The following is a 16994-nucleotide window of genomic DNA, read 5'->3' on the forward strand; positions in this document are numbered from 1 at the left end:
TCCTGCATTCAAATCACAAAGAAAAGAAAAGGAAGGGAACCAATATTTGAGTGTCCACTATCTGCAAGTAAGCACCACACATGTTTTCACATACAGCATCTCCCTTAGTTCTCATAAAATTATAGGGCTACGGCGAGTACACTTGATATGCTCAGCACTCCTCCCATCCCCCGTCTCCACGCATACTCCTACCACATATTCCGGTGCCACGGCATCCCTGATCCCATCCATCAGGAGCAAAGCCAAGCCAATGAGGGCCCTTCCTGGATATTTCTGCTGAAGCTGGTAGTGGTAACCCTATCTTGTGTAGCTATGTTGTGTATCTGGAAGAATCAGAACCTGAAGTCTCTATGGTCATGATCCCTGCCATGTGGAAATAGCCTGTCCTTTGTGGGACAGGATAAAACCAAACAGAGACATGTAGGGATGGGGCAAAGTGGAGGCAGGGAGGATGTGGAGACAAACAGGCAGAAACAAATGTACTCCTGGAAAGCTGCAGTGCAGGAATCCAAACATCCGCGAGCTAGCACAATAGCTATTTTTCTGTGTTTTGCTCTTGAGCACCAATACATTTTCATTTTTTTGTTGTTGTTCAAGTGAGTTTGAGTTTTAGTTCTCACAATTATAAACTGAAAAGTCCCAGCTGTATGGTAGTAGTATCTTTTTTAGTGATGAAGAAATGGAAGTTCAGAGGATTAAATAACTTGTCCAAGAAACTGTGATAAGTGGCAGGGCTGGAATGTGAACTCAAGCATGTTGAGTTCCACAAGGAACATGCCCCTCTATGACCCAGTGCGTCCCAGACCCATCTGTACATCACAGTACCATGGGTTGCTTCTGGAAAAACAGATTCCCAGGCCACATGCCAGATGAGCCCTATTCCCTACCACAACAATCAGAATCTCTGGGAATGGACCTTGGGCATCAGTGTTTTAATGTATTTATTCCCTTTAGTCACTATTCCCTGCATAGACAATGGTTCTAAAGGCTTTATATATCTTTTTGTTCATATTCTTACCATACATGTATCACTGCATTTTATCAGTTTAATGGGTAGTAATTAATTGCTTGTACTATTCTTTTTTTTTTTTTAAGTCAGGGTCTTACTCTGTTGCCTGGCTAAAGTGCAATGGCATCATCATAGCTCACAGCAACCTCAAACTCCTGGGCTCAAGCAATCCATCTGCCTCAGTCTCAGGTGCATGCTACTGTGCCTGCCTAATTTTTGTATATTTTGTAGATATAGGGTCTCGCTATGTTGCCTAGGCTGATCTTCAACTCCTAGCCTCAAGTAATTTTCCTGCCTTGGCCTCTCAAAGTGCTGGGATTACAGGTGTGAGCCACTATGTCCGGCCTAATTGCTCATACTATTATTCTTAATAGTAACTACTGGTATACAGTTTATGATGTGCCAGGCACTGCTTGAAGTATTTCACTTATATTGATGAACTTAATTCTTCCAACCCAGTGAGGTATTTACCATCATTTCCCCTTTACAGAAGAAGAAATAAGAAGCGACAGAGGGTTTAAATAACGTGCCCAACATCACACAGTTAGCACATAAGGAGCCATGGTGTGAATCCAGGTAGAGCCTATACTCTTAGTTCTGTCTATACCATACTGCAGCCCATAAAACAGGTTATTAATCCACTGAGCTACCCAGGACGTCTCAGGGCTTGGGAAGATAGGGGAGGGAATAGTTGAGGTGCTCAGAGCATGACTGGACAGCAGCTGATACAGAGGCACTTTGATATTTGAACAACTGGTATGGTCCTGCTAGTGCCTGCCATCTATTACTGCGGACCTGCCTGACTGAAGACCCTGCAGTGGGTCCCTGTTACTGTGCTGAGCAGGCTGGATTATTTACTCACAATTATTCACTTCCCCTCTGAGTATGGCTTCCCTGTAGGTAGAATATATTTCTCTGCCCCATTGACTTTGAGCTCAGCCACAGGACTTGCTTTGACAAGAGGTGTGTGTGTGTGAATGGCGGCACGCCAGTTTGAGCAGAAGCTGTGAGAAGCAGCATGTGTTTCCCCTCAGCTCTTGAGCTTTGAGTCTCTGTTGTAAGAATGGCTCGCCCCAGTGGGGAACCTGCAGCCTTGGGGCCACATGTGGCCTTCTGGACCCTTGAGTGAGGCCTTTTGACTGAATCCAAATTTTACAGAACAAATCCTTTTAATAAAGAGATTTGTTCCGTGGAGTTTGGATTTGGTCGAAGGGCCGCACTCGGGGATCCGGAGGTCCACCTGTGGCCCCAAGGCTGCAGGTTCCCCAGCCCTGCCAGGAGGTGGAAATAGTCAACAATTGCCTCTCCCTGGAAAAACTGCCCTGGTTTGTACCATTTGCTCATTTATAGCATTTTCTGATTGCTCGCCATGGCTGATTCAAGCTATCAAGGTGATGTCACAAGATGTGCAGTTGGAAAGAGATGCCACACTCAGCTCTCAGGAGCTGGGGAGCAAGCTGACTCTAGCACACCTACCCTACCTTCTGGGGCAGAGATGTTCACATGCCCACAAACTGGCTGTTTTAAGCCACTGAAGGATTTGAGGGTGTTTTCATGCAGTATTATTACAGTGAAAAAAAGAAACATTTTATTTTGCAAATCCAAACCTTCTCTGTATTTTACAGACAATATATTATTTTTATTTTATTTATATTTTTATTTTAGCATATTATGGGGGTCAAGTGTTAAGGTTACTTATATTGCCCATGCCCCCATCTCCCCTCGAGTAAGAGCTTCAAGCATGTCCATCCTCCAAACGTTGCACATCTTACTCGTGGTTGTATATACTCCCTCCTCCCCCCTCCCACCCTCCTGACACCCGATAAATGTTACTCCTATATGTCCACTTAGGTGTTGATCCGTTAATACCAATTTGTTAGTGAGTCCATGTGGTGCTGGTTTTTCCATTCTTGAGATACTGCACTTAGTAGAATGGGTTCCAGCTCTATCCAGGAATATACAAGAGGTGCTATATCACCATTGTTTCTTAAAGCTGACTAGTATTCCATGGTATACATATACCACATTTTATTAATCCACTCATGAATTGATGGGCACTTGGGTTGTTTCCATAGCTTTGCAATTGTGAATTGTGCTGCTATAAACATTCGAGTGCAGGTGTCTTTTTCATAAAGTGACTTTTGCTCTTTTGGGTAGATGCCCAAGTTGAATTGCTGGATCAAATGGTAGATCTACTCATATCGCTTTGAGGTATCTCCATATTGTTTTCCACAGAGGTTTAACTAGTTTGCAGTCCCACCAGTAGTGTAGGAGTGTTCTTCTCTCTCCACATCCACGCCAGCATTTATTGTTTGGGGACTTTTTGATAAAGGCCATTCTCACTGGAGTTAAGTGATATCTCATTGTGGTTTTGATTTGCATTTCCCTGATGATTAGAGATGTTGAGCATTTTTTCATATGTTTGTTGGCCATTATTCTGTCTTCTTTTGAGAAGTTTCTGTTCATGTCCTTTGCCCATTTTTTGATAGGGTTGTTTGATTTTTTTTCTTGCTGATTTTCCTAAGTTCTAAATAGATTCTAGTTATAAAAACTCTCTGAACTACTTAGGCTAATTCCCTGTTCTTTTCTACCTTTAAGCTTTTGAAGATACTTCTTTCATTTTAAGTAAAATACTCTTTTCTACTTCCTACATCTGGAGTGTAGTATAATAAAATATAGAGAAATGGGAGTCTTGAAACTCATTTGCTACCCCTGGCTCAGTCCCAAATTTGCTGTATGATTTTAGATGTCACTTAACTTCTCTAGATTTCAACTTACTCAAGTAAAATAAGGGTTGTCTTAGGTGATTCACTACTTCAATCCTAAAATCTATGAAATTCTATTAATATTTATTCATACTTCTCCCACTGCTTATGTTAACCTCTTTCTACTCTGAACTTCTTTGAACATTTTTATGTTAAATTTAATTTGCTATTTATAGTGAGTCACATTATTATCCCTTATCTCAAATACCTGAGCACCTGGGGATACAGTAGGTGTCCTTATTTCAAAACAATTTCTTTTTCTTCCTTCAAAGCTTCGTTCCTTTAAAGCTTGTGCCATGAGACTGTATTAGCTACTACTTCTCCAAGCAGTTGTCTTTTGCCAACCTCTCTCAGGCATTCCCTTTATTCACTGGAGATTTTAACACCTAGGATGTTCTTCTACTTCATCTTTCCTGGTGATGTCACCTGGATGATCCCTTCAACACACTGTCCTTTCTGACTCTCGATCACTCAGCTTCTTTGTCTTTTCCTCTTTTCCATCTCAGAAACTCTCATGGTCATATTTTTAAGTTTGCCAAAACCAATATTTTTACCACTTTCAAAATCTCAGTTTAAAGCATCTAGATTACATCTTCCTGTTTATCACTCTTTCTCATCCAGCAGGCAGTATGTGGCCTCACTGAGACCTCTGGCCAATGGACATTGCCACCTTACACAGTCACTCCCTTCTTGTCCTTTGTTGTTTATGTGGAATATATTTGATGGTACAATGATAGCATCCACTCCTTTGCAATCAGACAGGAACTCTCATCTTCCCCTTACCAAATCAATCAGTCTATCTGCAAAGGTATCCGTAATCTCTCTCTTCTGTCCGTTACTATGGATGAGGTAACCATGTTCATACAAAGTCAACTCTGCCACTCAGAGTTTGCCCAAGATGCCATGTTCTCTCACTTTCTTTAGGATTTTGCTGTCTTGCAATTAAATGCCCCTCTTTCCTGCATCAAGTTCTCTCTTACTATGAAATTATTATTATTTGTAAATCAACATGCTCTAGTATGTCCAATCTTTAGAAAAATAGCTCTCCCTTGATTACACACCCCTCTTCATCTGCAATCCCATTTCTCTAGTCTTTTCAGCAAAACTCTTGGGTAAAGCTATGTATTCTTGCTACTGCTATCCCTTCAGCCCTTCTATCCATCACCCACTCACTTGGTCCTCTCCATGCCCAGGAACTGTCTTGTCAGAGTCACCAGTGATTTCCGCCTTGCCCAATCCCATGTTTATTCCTAACCTTGCTTGACCTTTCAGGAACATTTGATACACTTGAAACAGTGATTTCCTGTTCCTGTTTTTCTCCTACCTCACTGGCTTCTTCTTAATTGCTCTTACTGGCTCTTCCTCTGACTTTTGCAGTCTAGAGTTTGCCTCAGGGCAGTGGTTCTCAAAGCATGACCCTATCTGTACTAGCAACATCAGCACCCACTATGAACTCCTTAGAACTACAAATTCCTGGCCTCACAATGAATTACCTAACCTAACCTAGGAATCATTCTTTTTTTTTTTAATTTCAGCATGTCATGGGGGTACAAATGTTAAGGTTATATATATTGCCCATGCCCCCCTTACCCCTCGAGACAGAGCTTCAAGCATAACCATCCTCCAAATGTTGGACATCTCACTCATTATGAGATGTCCTCCCCCCTCCCACCTTCCTGACACCCGATAAATGTTATTCCTTTATGTCCACTTAGGTGTTGATCCGTTAATACCAATTTGCTGGTGAGTACATGTGGTGCTTGTTTTTTCATTCTTGAGAAATTTCACTTAGTAGAATGGGTTCCAGCTCTATCCAGGAATATACAAGAGGTGCTATATCACCATTGCTTCTCAAAGCTGAATAGTACTTCATGGTATACATATACCACATTTTATTAATCCACTCATGTATTGATGGGCACTTGGGTTGTTTCTACAACTTTACAATTCTGAATTGTGCTGCTACAAACATTCGAGTGCAGGTGTCTTTTTTGTAGAGTGTCATTTGATCTTTTGGGTAGATGCCCAGTAGTGAAATTGTTGGATCAAATGGTAGATCTACTTGTATCACTTTAAGGTATCTCCATATTGCTTTCCACAGAGGTTGAACTAGTTTTCAGTTCCACCAACAGTGTAGGAGTGTTCCTATCTCTCTGCATCCACGCCAACATTTCTTGTTTGGGGACTTTTTGATAAAGGCCATTCTTACTAGAGATAAGTGATATCTCATTGTGGTTTTGATTTGCATTTCCCTGATGATTAGAGATGTTGAGCATTTTTTCATGTTTGTTGGCCATTATTCTGTCTTCTTTTGAAAAATTTCTGTTCATGTCCTTTGCCCACTTTTTGATAGGGTTATTTGATATTTCCTTGCTGATTTTCCTGAGTTCTAAATAAATTCTAGTTATCAGCCGTTTATCAGATGTGTACCTTGTGAAAATTTTCTCCCATTCTGTGGGTTGTCTGTTTTGTCTGTTTGCTCTCTTGATAGTTTCTTTGGCTGTGCAGAAGCTTTTTAATTTGATCAGGTCCCATTTATTTATCTTTTTGCTGCTGTGATTGCCTTTGGGGTCTTCTTCATAAATTCTTTGCCTAGGCCAATGTCTAGAAGAGTATTTTCAACGTTTTCCTCTAGAATTCTAGTAGTTTCACACCTAAGGTTCAAGTCTGTTATCCAGTGTGAGTTGATTTTTGTGAGAGGTGAAAGGTGTGGGTCCTGTTTCAGTCTTCTACATGTGGCTATCCAGTTTTCCCAGCACCATTTATTGAATAAGGTTTCTTTTCCCCAGTGTATGTTTTTGTCTGCTTTGTCGAAGATTAGTTGGCTATATGAGGATGGTTTTATATCTGGGTTCCCTGTTCTGTTCCACTGGTCAATGTCCCTGTTTTTGTGCCAATTCCAAGGTGTTTAATTACTATAGCCTTGTAGTATAGTTTGAAGTCTGCTAAATTGATACCTCCTATTTTGTTTTTATTGCCTAGGATTGATTTTGCTATATGAGGTCTTTTCTGGTTCCATACAAAGCGTAAAATTATTTTTCTATATCTGTGAAAAATTATGATGGTATTTTAATAGAGATTGCATTGACTCTGTATGTCACTTTGGGTAGTATAGACATTTTAACAATGTTGATTCTGCCAACCCATGAACATGGTATATTCTTCCACCTGTTTACATCCTCTGTTATTTCTTTCTTCAGTGTTTCACAGTTCTCCCTGTAGAGGTCTTTTACCTCCTTAGTTAAATATATTCCTAGGTACTTTATTTTCTTTGTTGCTATTTTGAAGGGAATTGAGTCTTTGATTTGGTTCTCACTTTTACTGTTGTTGGTGTATATGAATGCTTCTGATTTATGTAATGATTTTATAACCTGAGACTTTACCAAATTCATTTATCAATTCAAGGAGTCTCTTGGTTGAATCCTTGGGGTTTTCTAGGTATAATATCATGTCATCAGCAAAGAGTGAGAGTTCGATCTCTTCTGCTCCCATTTGGACACCCTTAATTCTGGTCTCTTGTCTGATTGCTGTAGCAGGGACTTCCAGCACTATGTTGAATAGAAGTGGAGATAGTGGGCAGCCTTGTCTTGTTCCAGTTCTAAGTGGGAATGCTTTCAATGTTTTTCCCCATTCAGTATGATATTGGCTGTGGGTTTGTCATATGTGGCTTGTATTATTTTTAGGTAAGCCCCATCTATGCCTATTTTGTTGAGCGTTCTTTTTTCTCACACCCATATCCGACCAGCCAGCAAGGCCTATTTGCTCCACTCCCATGATGTAGTTCCAATTAATTTGCATCTCACCACTTCCACCTCAACCAACTCAGTCCTAGGCTTCAGCTTTTCCCCACTACTCCCTTTCCGTGCCACAAGCTGTTATCCTCATAGAGCGATCTTTTTAAAATACAAATTAGCCATGTAACTATCATACCCTGTTCAAAACTTTCCACTGGTGTTTGAATAAAGCTTCATTTAGGACAAAACTCAAAACTTCCTATAAAGATCTCATCTCTGCCTTCCCTTCAGACTTCCCTTCCTCTACCTTTTCCTTTGCTCATTTTGTACTAGCTATGTGACTTTTTAATGTTTCTTCCCCTCAATGCCTTCATACTTAACTGTTCTCACTATCCGAAATATTGCTTTCCCTAATCTTTGCATGGCTACTCCTTGTACTTAGCTCAGCTCAAATACTCCTTCACAGAAATGCCTTCTAATCCCCTGATGGAATGGTGCCCAAGTTAGTCACCATACATTATACTGTTTTATTATAACATTTGTTATACTCTGAATTTATCAAAATTACTTGTTTATTTATTGTCTATGTCTGCCCATAGAATGGACAGCTGGATAAGACTTTGGCCTTGTAACTGTTACATTTCCATGCCTAGAACAATGTCTGGCATACAGTGGGTATTGAGCAATTATCCACTGAATGAATAAACCTTGTACTAGAGAAGTTTTTCAGGAAGGCAAATGTCTTGTGTAGGGTAAATCTCTTAATTCACCCATAAATGTGACAAGATACTTGCTCTATAAGAGATAACTAAGATCAGTAGATTCCCCTCTCGCATTCAGTGTGGAACATGCACATAGGAATCAAGGGGTGGCAACATTATCTACACAGTCTAAATTATTATGCCTCTGTCTCTCTCTCTCTCTCTCTCTCTCTCTCTCTCTCTCTCTCTCTCTCTCTGTCTCTATCTTTTTTGACCAACCATATTTAGTTGAATTGACTTCAGTGAAATCAGTGTAATGTGACTCCATTGTAACTACCGTGTTTCCCCGAAAATAAGACAAGGTCTTATATTTATTTTTCCTCAAGAAGACATCTTATGGCTTATTTTCAGGGGATGTGTTATTTTTTTTTAAGTACGGTACAACAATCTGTATTTATTCAAATATAGTTAATATAGTCTTCTTCTGGAACATCATCATAACTCTTCAAACCCCGAATTCCACCCTGAATTTCTTGCAACTCTATTTCCTTTAGAACCATTGGCCCCAATATCTCATGTCGGGGCAATAGAGCTCTCATTAAATGAACAGGGCTGGCTAATTTATCAGAGATCCAGTGAGCACTGGGTCCAATCTGCAAAGTGGAGCAGAAATGATCCCTCTGGGCTCAGTAGGAGACTGCTTGCTGAAGCTTCTCCCCTATCCCCTGGTGTTTGGGGGTGGTGGTGAGAGAGGCACACAGTGCTGAGTAAAATGGCAGCCACAGCTTTCCTTCTTCCCCCTGGGGACACACAATACCTAAAGCAAAGCATCCCGCTCCTCACTTCACTGAGGAGAATTTCCCCTCAAAGCCTCAGCTTGCAGCACGCACAGGATGGCCGGGACCTGACAGGGGGAGCCGACCTTGTTGGTGGGGCTGCCCACACCTTTCTGGTCACCTCTGGGATAGGAGCTGTTACCATGGGGCAGATGAAAAGGGCTGCTCGTCTTCTTTACCGTTCTGCGACCAAATGCATGGATTGTGCAGATACGCTGAGTAGACACGCCCATCACTAGGTCTTATTTTGGGGTAGGGCTTATATTGCGCAAATGCTTAGAAATCCTGCTAGGGCTTATTTTATGGGTAGGTCTTATTTTTGAGGAAACACAGTAGATACTATTCCATATTATTCTATATTTGTTTCTGCTAGTCCAATAAGATTATGTGCTGTGTAAGACAGAGACTATATCTTATGCTTTTCTCCAGCACCTGTAGGACCAAGAAAGTACTGGAATAATAGTTAAATGTTAATCTAACTACCAAATTCCTGGCTGCTCAAGAAAAGCTATCAGGTGCCTCACCTTCAATGAATCACATGAGCTCTCAGAACCATGAGGATAAAATGAAATGTAATGAAATAAAATAAAATGATAAATCTAAGAAAGGTATCTGTAATTTCTTCCCTTCAATATGGGATTTGTAGTCATTCTTGAAATATTTTTGAGATCCTTTGATGTGCTAAGAAACCTTGCAAAGCTGCATAGCTCCAAGATCCATGATTCTCTAGAATTTTCTGTAATTGTTAACTACACTCCAACCCCTAGCACCATCTCCCATACTCCAAAAAGACATAATGTTTCGTTTGGAGGAACACTAAGATAGAGCAAAGACTGCCATACCTTTGGTAGGTTTTGTTAAATTTTCAGTTTGATCCTGGCTAGTGAACTTCTTCGTATCCACAGAAATCTGTGACTTTGGAAGATTAGGTACAGGTGAAGATTCCTGTTTTGAAATGTTACATGGTTCGGAATCTAGAAAACCCGAAATGAACATTATAAAGCTATATTTTTGACAATGCTATATTTGTAACTACAAAGAAACATTTGTAACTACTAATGTTTGTATGGACAAACATTGAGCAAGGTGTTTTACAATGAACAAAGTGATTTTTCTCCACCCTCTTTAGAAAGACAAAATATAAGAGAGCCTTTAGGAGGCAGGAATTCTTCAAATTTGATGCAGTGTTTTCCATTAACAAACAGGATGGTATATACCTGCAAAATTCACAATCCTTAAGAGTCAGCTGTTTTTATGGGCATTGTGACCAAATAGAAAAGTTGTCACCTTGTTGTGTTAGGAAGTAGAGGCTGAGTAATTTGTCGCTACCTTTTACCTGGTAATGGTAACTGAGATGTGATTTAACAAAAAAAGTTTCCAATCTTAAATCCATTAATTACATATGAAAATATAGCTCTTTATTAAAACATATCAAAGAAATAAGTGCAAAATGAAACAGATTTTAAATAAATATATCTAGGATTGGGGAAGCAAACACATTTCAACTTGTATGTGTTGAACAACTGGTTGGGAGTTGTGGCTGCCTGGAGTACTGAGCTGAAAAGACTTCCATGGCCTCGCCTTTCAAGGGGAAGGGGTGCTGAACTTCATTAGTGCTGTTTGCCCAGGGTGCAGGAGTTCTAAGTGGCAGCACAAGACAATCAACTTTCCCTCCATAATTTCTCTCCATCCCATTTACAAGTCATCATTCCCAGTTTTAATCTCTGCTTTGCAAATTGTCGTCATTAGATGTTTTCATTGGCTGTGTTCATTATAGGTAACTGAACTTCTGATACTGTATTGTACAGTAGAAAATTCCTCTCTTTGGGTATTTTAACTACTCAGTTTATTAAAGAGAAGCACTAAATTTCATTTCATCCCTAAATTCTTCAGAATGCATCCACTAAGAATGAAGACATTCTCCTATATATTTATAACATTGTCATATCTGAGCAACTAATAGTAATTTCACAATGTCCTCTAATATATAGTTCCCAATCAAACTTGTGCAGTTTCCCCCAAATATCTTTTACAGCTATTTTTATTCTCAGTCCAGGATACAATCAAAGTTTGTGAGTTTTTTTTTTTATGACACTTTAGTCTCTTTTAATCTAGTATAATCACCCCATCCTTTTTGATTGACATTGACTTTTTTGAAGAGACCAGGCCAGTTGTCTTATAGAATGTATACATTCTGGTGGACATATATCTGGTTGTTTCCTCTTGATTAGATTCATGGTAGGGATTTTTGGCAAGAATTCTATATATAGGTACTATGCACTTCATGTTGCATTACCCCAGAAAGTAATGTTAGGTTGTCTCACTATTGGTAGAAGTTTGATTAATTAGTGAAGGTAGAAAATGCTGTATATCTCCATTGTAAAAACACATTTTCTTCTTTATAATTAATAAGTAATATGTGGGATGGTATTTTGAGACCATGTGAATACCCTGTTCCCCAACAACCTTTCATTACTCCCTTGCTTTTTATATTACTCAGGTGTTTTAAATGCTTTTAGGTAAATTTTAAGCATATAGGATGAAAACTAAATGTTATTTATTCCTTGGTTTCCTCATATAACTCAGCCAAATCTGTGATAAGCAGGTCACAGCAGGTTATGTCATCAGGTATTACTGAGACAAAAGGGGGTATGAACATAACTGTTATGTTCTAAGAGGCTGCTTTTAGGTATTATTCGGTTAAGAGCATTTAACAGGAATAAGAACTATACTAACATATTACCTGGATGAAGCTCATATTCATTTTCAACTGTTGTTTTGTTTGCATCTTCATCTTTCTTTGTTAAAGGAGGCAGTTTTTTTGAAAGGCTGTCCAGATAATTAGACTTAAAGGAAAAACCAAAAGACTTATTTTAGAATTACATGTGGCTACAAATCAACTGTCACAAATATAAGTTGAGGAACAATGATGAACGCATATTTTTTAAGGCCCTGAAAATAAAGTTTACAAACTAAAAGTTCTTCAAGAGACTGAATAATTCAATTCTAGCTTTTGTTAATTAGTTGTAATTTCGAGTAATTTCTCCTTAAGTACCCTCTGGTTAGTAATAGCATCTGCAATTTTTGTAGAAATGCAGGGAGTTCTGAACACATGAAAATATAATTTGCTTCTAGGTTTCAATGAACTCACAGCCAGAGAGGGGAAGGCCATCGAGCCTGTGGTCCTAAGGGTAGGCTCACATAGAAGAGGGAAAAAGCATTCTGCCTCTGTGGACTTGCAAGAACTCACAATCTCTTAGTGCTATCTCAGTAGCTGATGGGTAGGGAAATTTTAATGGAATAAAAACTTCAAAATGGGGTTTATCAGAGGCTAATCATAGATAGGAAGGATTCAACTCAAACAAAGGGCTTAAAATAGATGAGAGAGGGTAATTAATAGTGAGATTACAAGTCAGGGAGTGGGAATGATAGTAACATAGAAGAGAATTTCTACTTAGGTATAAAACCTGAAGTTAGTCTTCCCTATCACATGCTTGTGAGAATATGGATTTGAAGGATATAGATGATTAGTCAGTCAAGTCAATGCAAGAAAGAATTAAACAACATCAAGAAAGAGAGATTACATAATATATGCAATATATAAATTTTTACAAAGACACTTTAAAATTATTATTAATTATATTCAATTACCTGAGTCTGATATAACTTGCTCAGTTCAGATTTGAAATAAGGTGGTATTACACGGTTTCTAATATCCATTAGATAATTTTGTGTTACCTCAATTTCCTTCCTGGTTGATATTGCCATAATGATGCAAAAGAAGACATAGAACATTTAAAAATTTTATTTGCTTGTGCTTTAGCTCTAAATCCCACAGAAAATTAATGTGATCACTAACAGTAAAACTGGTAAGAATTGACTTGTTAGATTTTTTTGTCAATTTATTTCAGTTAATTTTCTGCTTCTTTAAGAATCAATCACATTTCCTACTTCAAAAATCAAATTCTCATTTAAGATGAGAAATAATGATACCAGGTGTTAATTTAATTTTATGGTTGATCTCAAAATGCTAAAAACTACATAGCTCTATAAAGGTTAAACTTTTTGAGGCTTTTTTGATTCTCTGAGGTTCAAATGATAGCTGGAGTCTACTTCATTCCATAGTTTTAGTAGCAGTAGTAACGGAAAAACAAACAAAACAAAACAAAACAAAACAAAACAAAACAAAACAAAACAAAAAAACAAAACCGAAGACCAAAACCAAAAACCTAAGGGATGATGTATGAATAATGTGGTCAGTGGTTACAAAGTAAAATAAAAGCAATCATGATAATCCTGCTAGTTGCCTTTCAATACCAGAACCCCTATACCAGGAAGGCAATATATAGGGAAGGCCAATGAGATGGAAACTCTAGTCATTGGGTAAGAATCCAAGAAAACATTTAAAGAGGGCTGACTCCACTGGAAGGCTTTCCTTTTGTCCTTGCCTCATCTCTTTTCCTACTTCCTGAAATGGCTAGAGCTGCAGCAATTATTTTGCAACCATGAAGTAAACTTGAGGATGGCAATCACACGCTATGAATGATGGAACAGATAAAAAGAAGGAATATGAATTCAGATGATGTTGTGGTGCTGCCTACCATGAATTGCCCATTCCTAACTTCCTTTACATTAGGAAAAATAAGCCCATTTCTTATAAAAGCACTGATTTGGGGGTTTTCTGTTAAATGTAGCCAAATTTAATCCTCCCTGAAATAGTTTTCACTTTTAAGTGCTTATTGCATGCCTGGAGCCTTGTAAAGTATTTTACATTTAATTTTACAATAACCCTATATGTTACTATTATTATCCTCATTTTACAGGTCAAAAAATCAAAGTATAGAGAGGTTAAATAACCTACTCCAAATCACATAACCAATAAGGGGTGGAGACTGAATTAAAACCCAGGTTGCTTGTCTCCAAGCCCATGATCTTGACAACTGAACATGCTAGTCAGCTGTTAGTTACCCAGTGTGAGAACTAAAAGAGATCTTAGATATTTGGTAGTCCATTCATCTCCATATTTTATAGATAAGCCAACTGAATTCCTAAAGTAAATGTTACTGAAGTGAAACAAGTAGCCAGAATCATATAGTCTGTATATATCAAACTATATATATAATCATATATACAGTATATATAATCATATGTACATGTCTGTATATATAATCATATAGTCTGTATATATCAAACTGTAATAGACTTTGGATATGTGACCAATGCTCTTATATTAGATGAACTGTCTGGAAAAACCAGACAGGCATGATCAAAATAATCATCTTATTAAATAACTTTCATTTCCCATTAAAAATGTCTTATATCTACTGCCTCACTGAATTCATTCATCAATCTATGGCAGTCTGGCTATTGTCCACCACTCTCTTAAAACTATTTCTCACAAAATAAATTAATCAACCTTCTAACTGATAAGCCCAAATTGCTTTTCATTCCAATTTCTGATTCATCCTTAGCATTTGACATTTGGTGACCAGCTTCTATTTCCTTAAAACTTTCCTTCCTTTACCCAACCCATTTTCCACATTGCCAACACTTTTTCTGTGACACACATCTAATTGTGTGTTTTATTTTCTTCTTTAAAAAATTCTTACTGGCTTTCTATTATCTACCTATAAGTTAACATTTGAAATTATTAATATTTTAAAAATTTCAAAATTTTGAATAGGTAACATATGCACGGGTACAAACTTCCAAAGGTATTCAAGTACATAATAAGAAGGAAGTCTCATCAATAAATGTGATTCCCCATATACACAAAAGCAAAAAAAAAAAAAAAGACCATATGATCATCTTACTAGATACAGAAAAAGCATTAAAAAAAAAATCCAGCACTCTTTCATGATAAAAATCCTCAATAAACTAGGCATAGAGGAACATATTTCAGAATTATAAAAGCTGTATCTGACAAACCCACAGTCAACATCATACTGAATAGAGAAAAGATGAAGCATTCCCCCTAAGAGCTGGAACAAGACAAGTATGACCACTGTCACCACTCCTATTCAACACAGTGCTAGAAGCCAAGGCAATCAGGCAAGATAACATTAAGGGTATCCAAATCAGAAAAGAGGAGGTCAAACTATCACTCTTCACTGATGACATAGTCTTATATATGTTAATAGAAAACCCCAAAGATTCCACGATAAGTCTCCTGAAATTGATCAATAAATTCAGATAAGTCTCAAGATACAAAACCAATGTACATAAATCAGTACTATTTCTAAATACTAATAATAGTAAAGACAAGAGTCAAATCAAATACTCAAAACTATTCACAATAGCTACAAAGAAAATAAAATACCTAAGAATATACTTAACCAAGAAGGTGAAAGATTTCTACAAGGAGAACTATGAAACTCAGAGGAAAGAAATTGTAGAGAATAAAAACAAATGAAAAAAACATTATGCTCATGGATAGATAGAATCAACATTGTTAAAATGTACAAACTATCCAAAGTGATTTATAAATTGCGGCTAATTCCTATGAAGTTACCAAAGTCATACTTCATAGATTCAGAAAAAGTAATTCTACACTTCATTTGAAACCAGAAAAGAGCCCAAATAGCCAAAGCAATCTTAAGCAAAAAATAAATCTGGAGGCATCACATTATTAGATTTCAAACTATACTACAAGGCCATAGCAATCAAAACAGCATAGTATTGGTACAAAAATAGAGACATAGACCAATGGAACAGAACTGAAAACCCAGACATAAAACCATGTACCTACAACCAACTGATCTTGACAAAGCAGACAAGAATGTACATTGGGAAAAAGAAGCCCCATTCAGTAAATGGTGCTGCAAAAATTGGATATCCACATGAAGAAGAATGAAACAGGCCCCTACCTTTCACAAAAATTAATTCAAGATGGATAAAAGACTTAGATCTAAGCATAAGACCATAAGAATTCTACAGGAAAATGTAGGAAAAACTCTTCTAGATATTGGCCTAGGCAAAGAATTTATGAAGACCCCAATGGCAATCATGGCAATAATAAAAATTAATAAATGAGATTTGATTAAACTAAAAAGCTTCTGCACAGCTAAGGAAACAATCAACAGAGCAAACAGATAACCTATAGAATGGGAGAAAATATTCTCAAACTATGCATCTGATAAAGGGCTAATTACCAGAATTTACAAAGAACTCAAGCAAATCAGCAAGAAAAAAAAAACAAGCTTATTAAAAAGTGGGCAAAAGATACAAACAGATGCTTCTCAAAAGAAGAAAGACAAATGGCCAATGAACATATGAAAAAATGCTCAACATCACTAATCATCAGGGAAATGAAAAAACCACATGGAGATATCATCTTATCCAAGTTAGAATGGCTTTTATTAAAAAGTTCAAAAACAATAGATGCTGACATGGATGCAGAGAGAAAGGAATGCTTATACACTGCTGATAGGACTGCAAATTAGTACAACTTCTATGAAAAACAGTATGGAGATTCCTCAAAGAACTAAAATAGACCTACCATTTGATCCAGCAATTTCACTGCTGGGTATTTACCCAAAGGAAAATAAATAAATTTATCAAAAAGACACCTGCATTCAAATGTTTATGGCAGCACAATTCACAATTGCCAAGATGTAGAATCAACCCAACTGCCCATCAGGTCATGAGTGGATTAATAAAATGTGGTATATGTACACCATGGAATACTACTCAGTCATAAAAAAGAGGAGTTAATATCTTTTTCAACAATCTGGATGGAACTGGAGACCATTGCCCCAAGTGAAGTATCACAAGAATGGAAAAAGGAACACCACACGTGCTCACTATTAAATTGGAACTAACCAATGAGCACACAAGTGCACACAGGGAAATAAAACTCAGTGGAAATCAACCAGGAGTGTGGGGCTTGAAGGGTAACAAACCAACCTAATTGGTACTATGAACACTTTTTGGGTGACAGGCACACCTAT

The 16994-nt window shown here is 37.7% G+C and overlaps 1 protein-coding gene across 2 annotated transcripts in view; it reads right to left on the reverse strand.

Annotated features, from left to right (window-relative positions):
- The window catches only part of SPAG17 (sperm associated antigen 17), a 226566-nt gene that overhangs the window by 20429 nt on the left and 189143 nt on the right, over positions 1-16994 (reverse strand). For both annotated transcript variants that reach the window (XM_076000014.1, XM_012761835.3), the window contains 3 exons: positions 12697-12796; positions 11789-11891; positions 9888-10019 (listed from right to left, as the gene is read on the reverse strand). In XM_076000014.1, the coding sequence (XP_075856129.1) occupies positions 9888-10019; positions 11789-11891; positions 12697-12796 (335 nt within the window). The remainder of the gene's footprint in view (positions 1-9887; positions 10020-11788; positions 11892-12696; positions 12797-16994) is intronic.

Source organism: Microcebus murinus, chromosome 2 (assembly GCF_040939455.1).
Source record: "Microcebus murinus isolate Inina chromosome 2, M.murinus_Inina_mat1.0, whole genome shotgun sequence".
NCBI classification, from domain to species: domain Eukaryota; kingdom Metazoa; phylum Chordata; class Mammalia; order Primates; family Cheirogaleidae; genus Microcebus; species Microcebus murinus.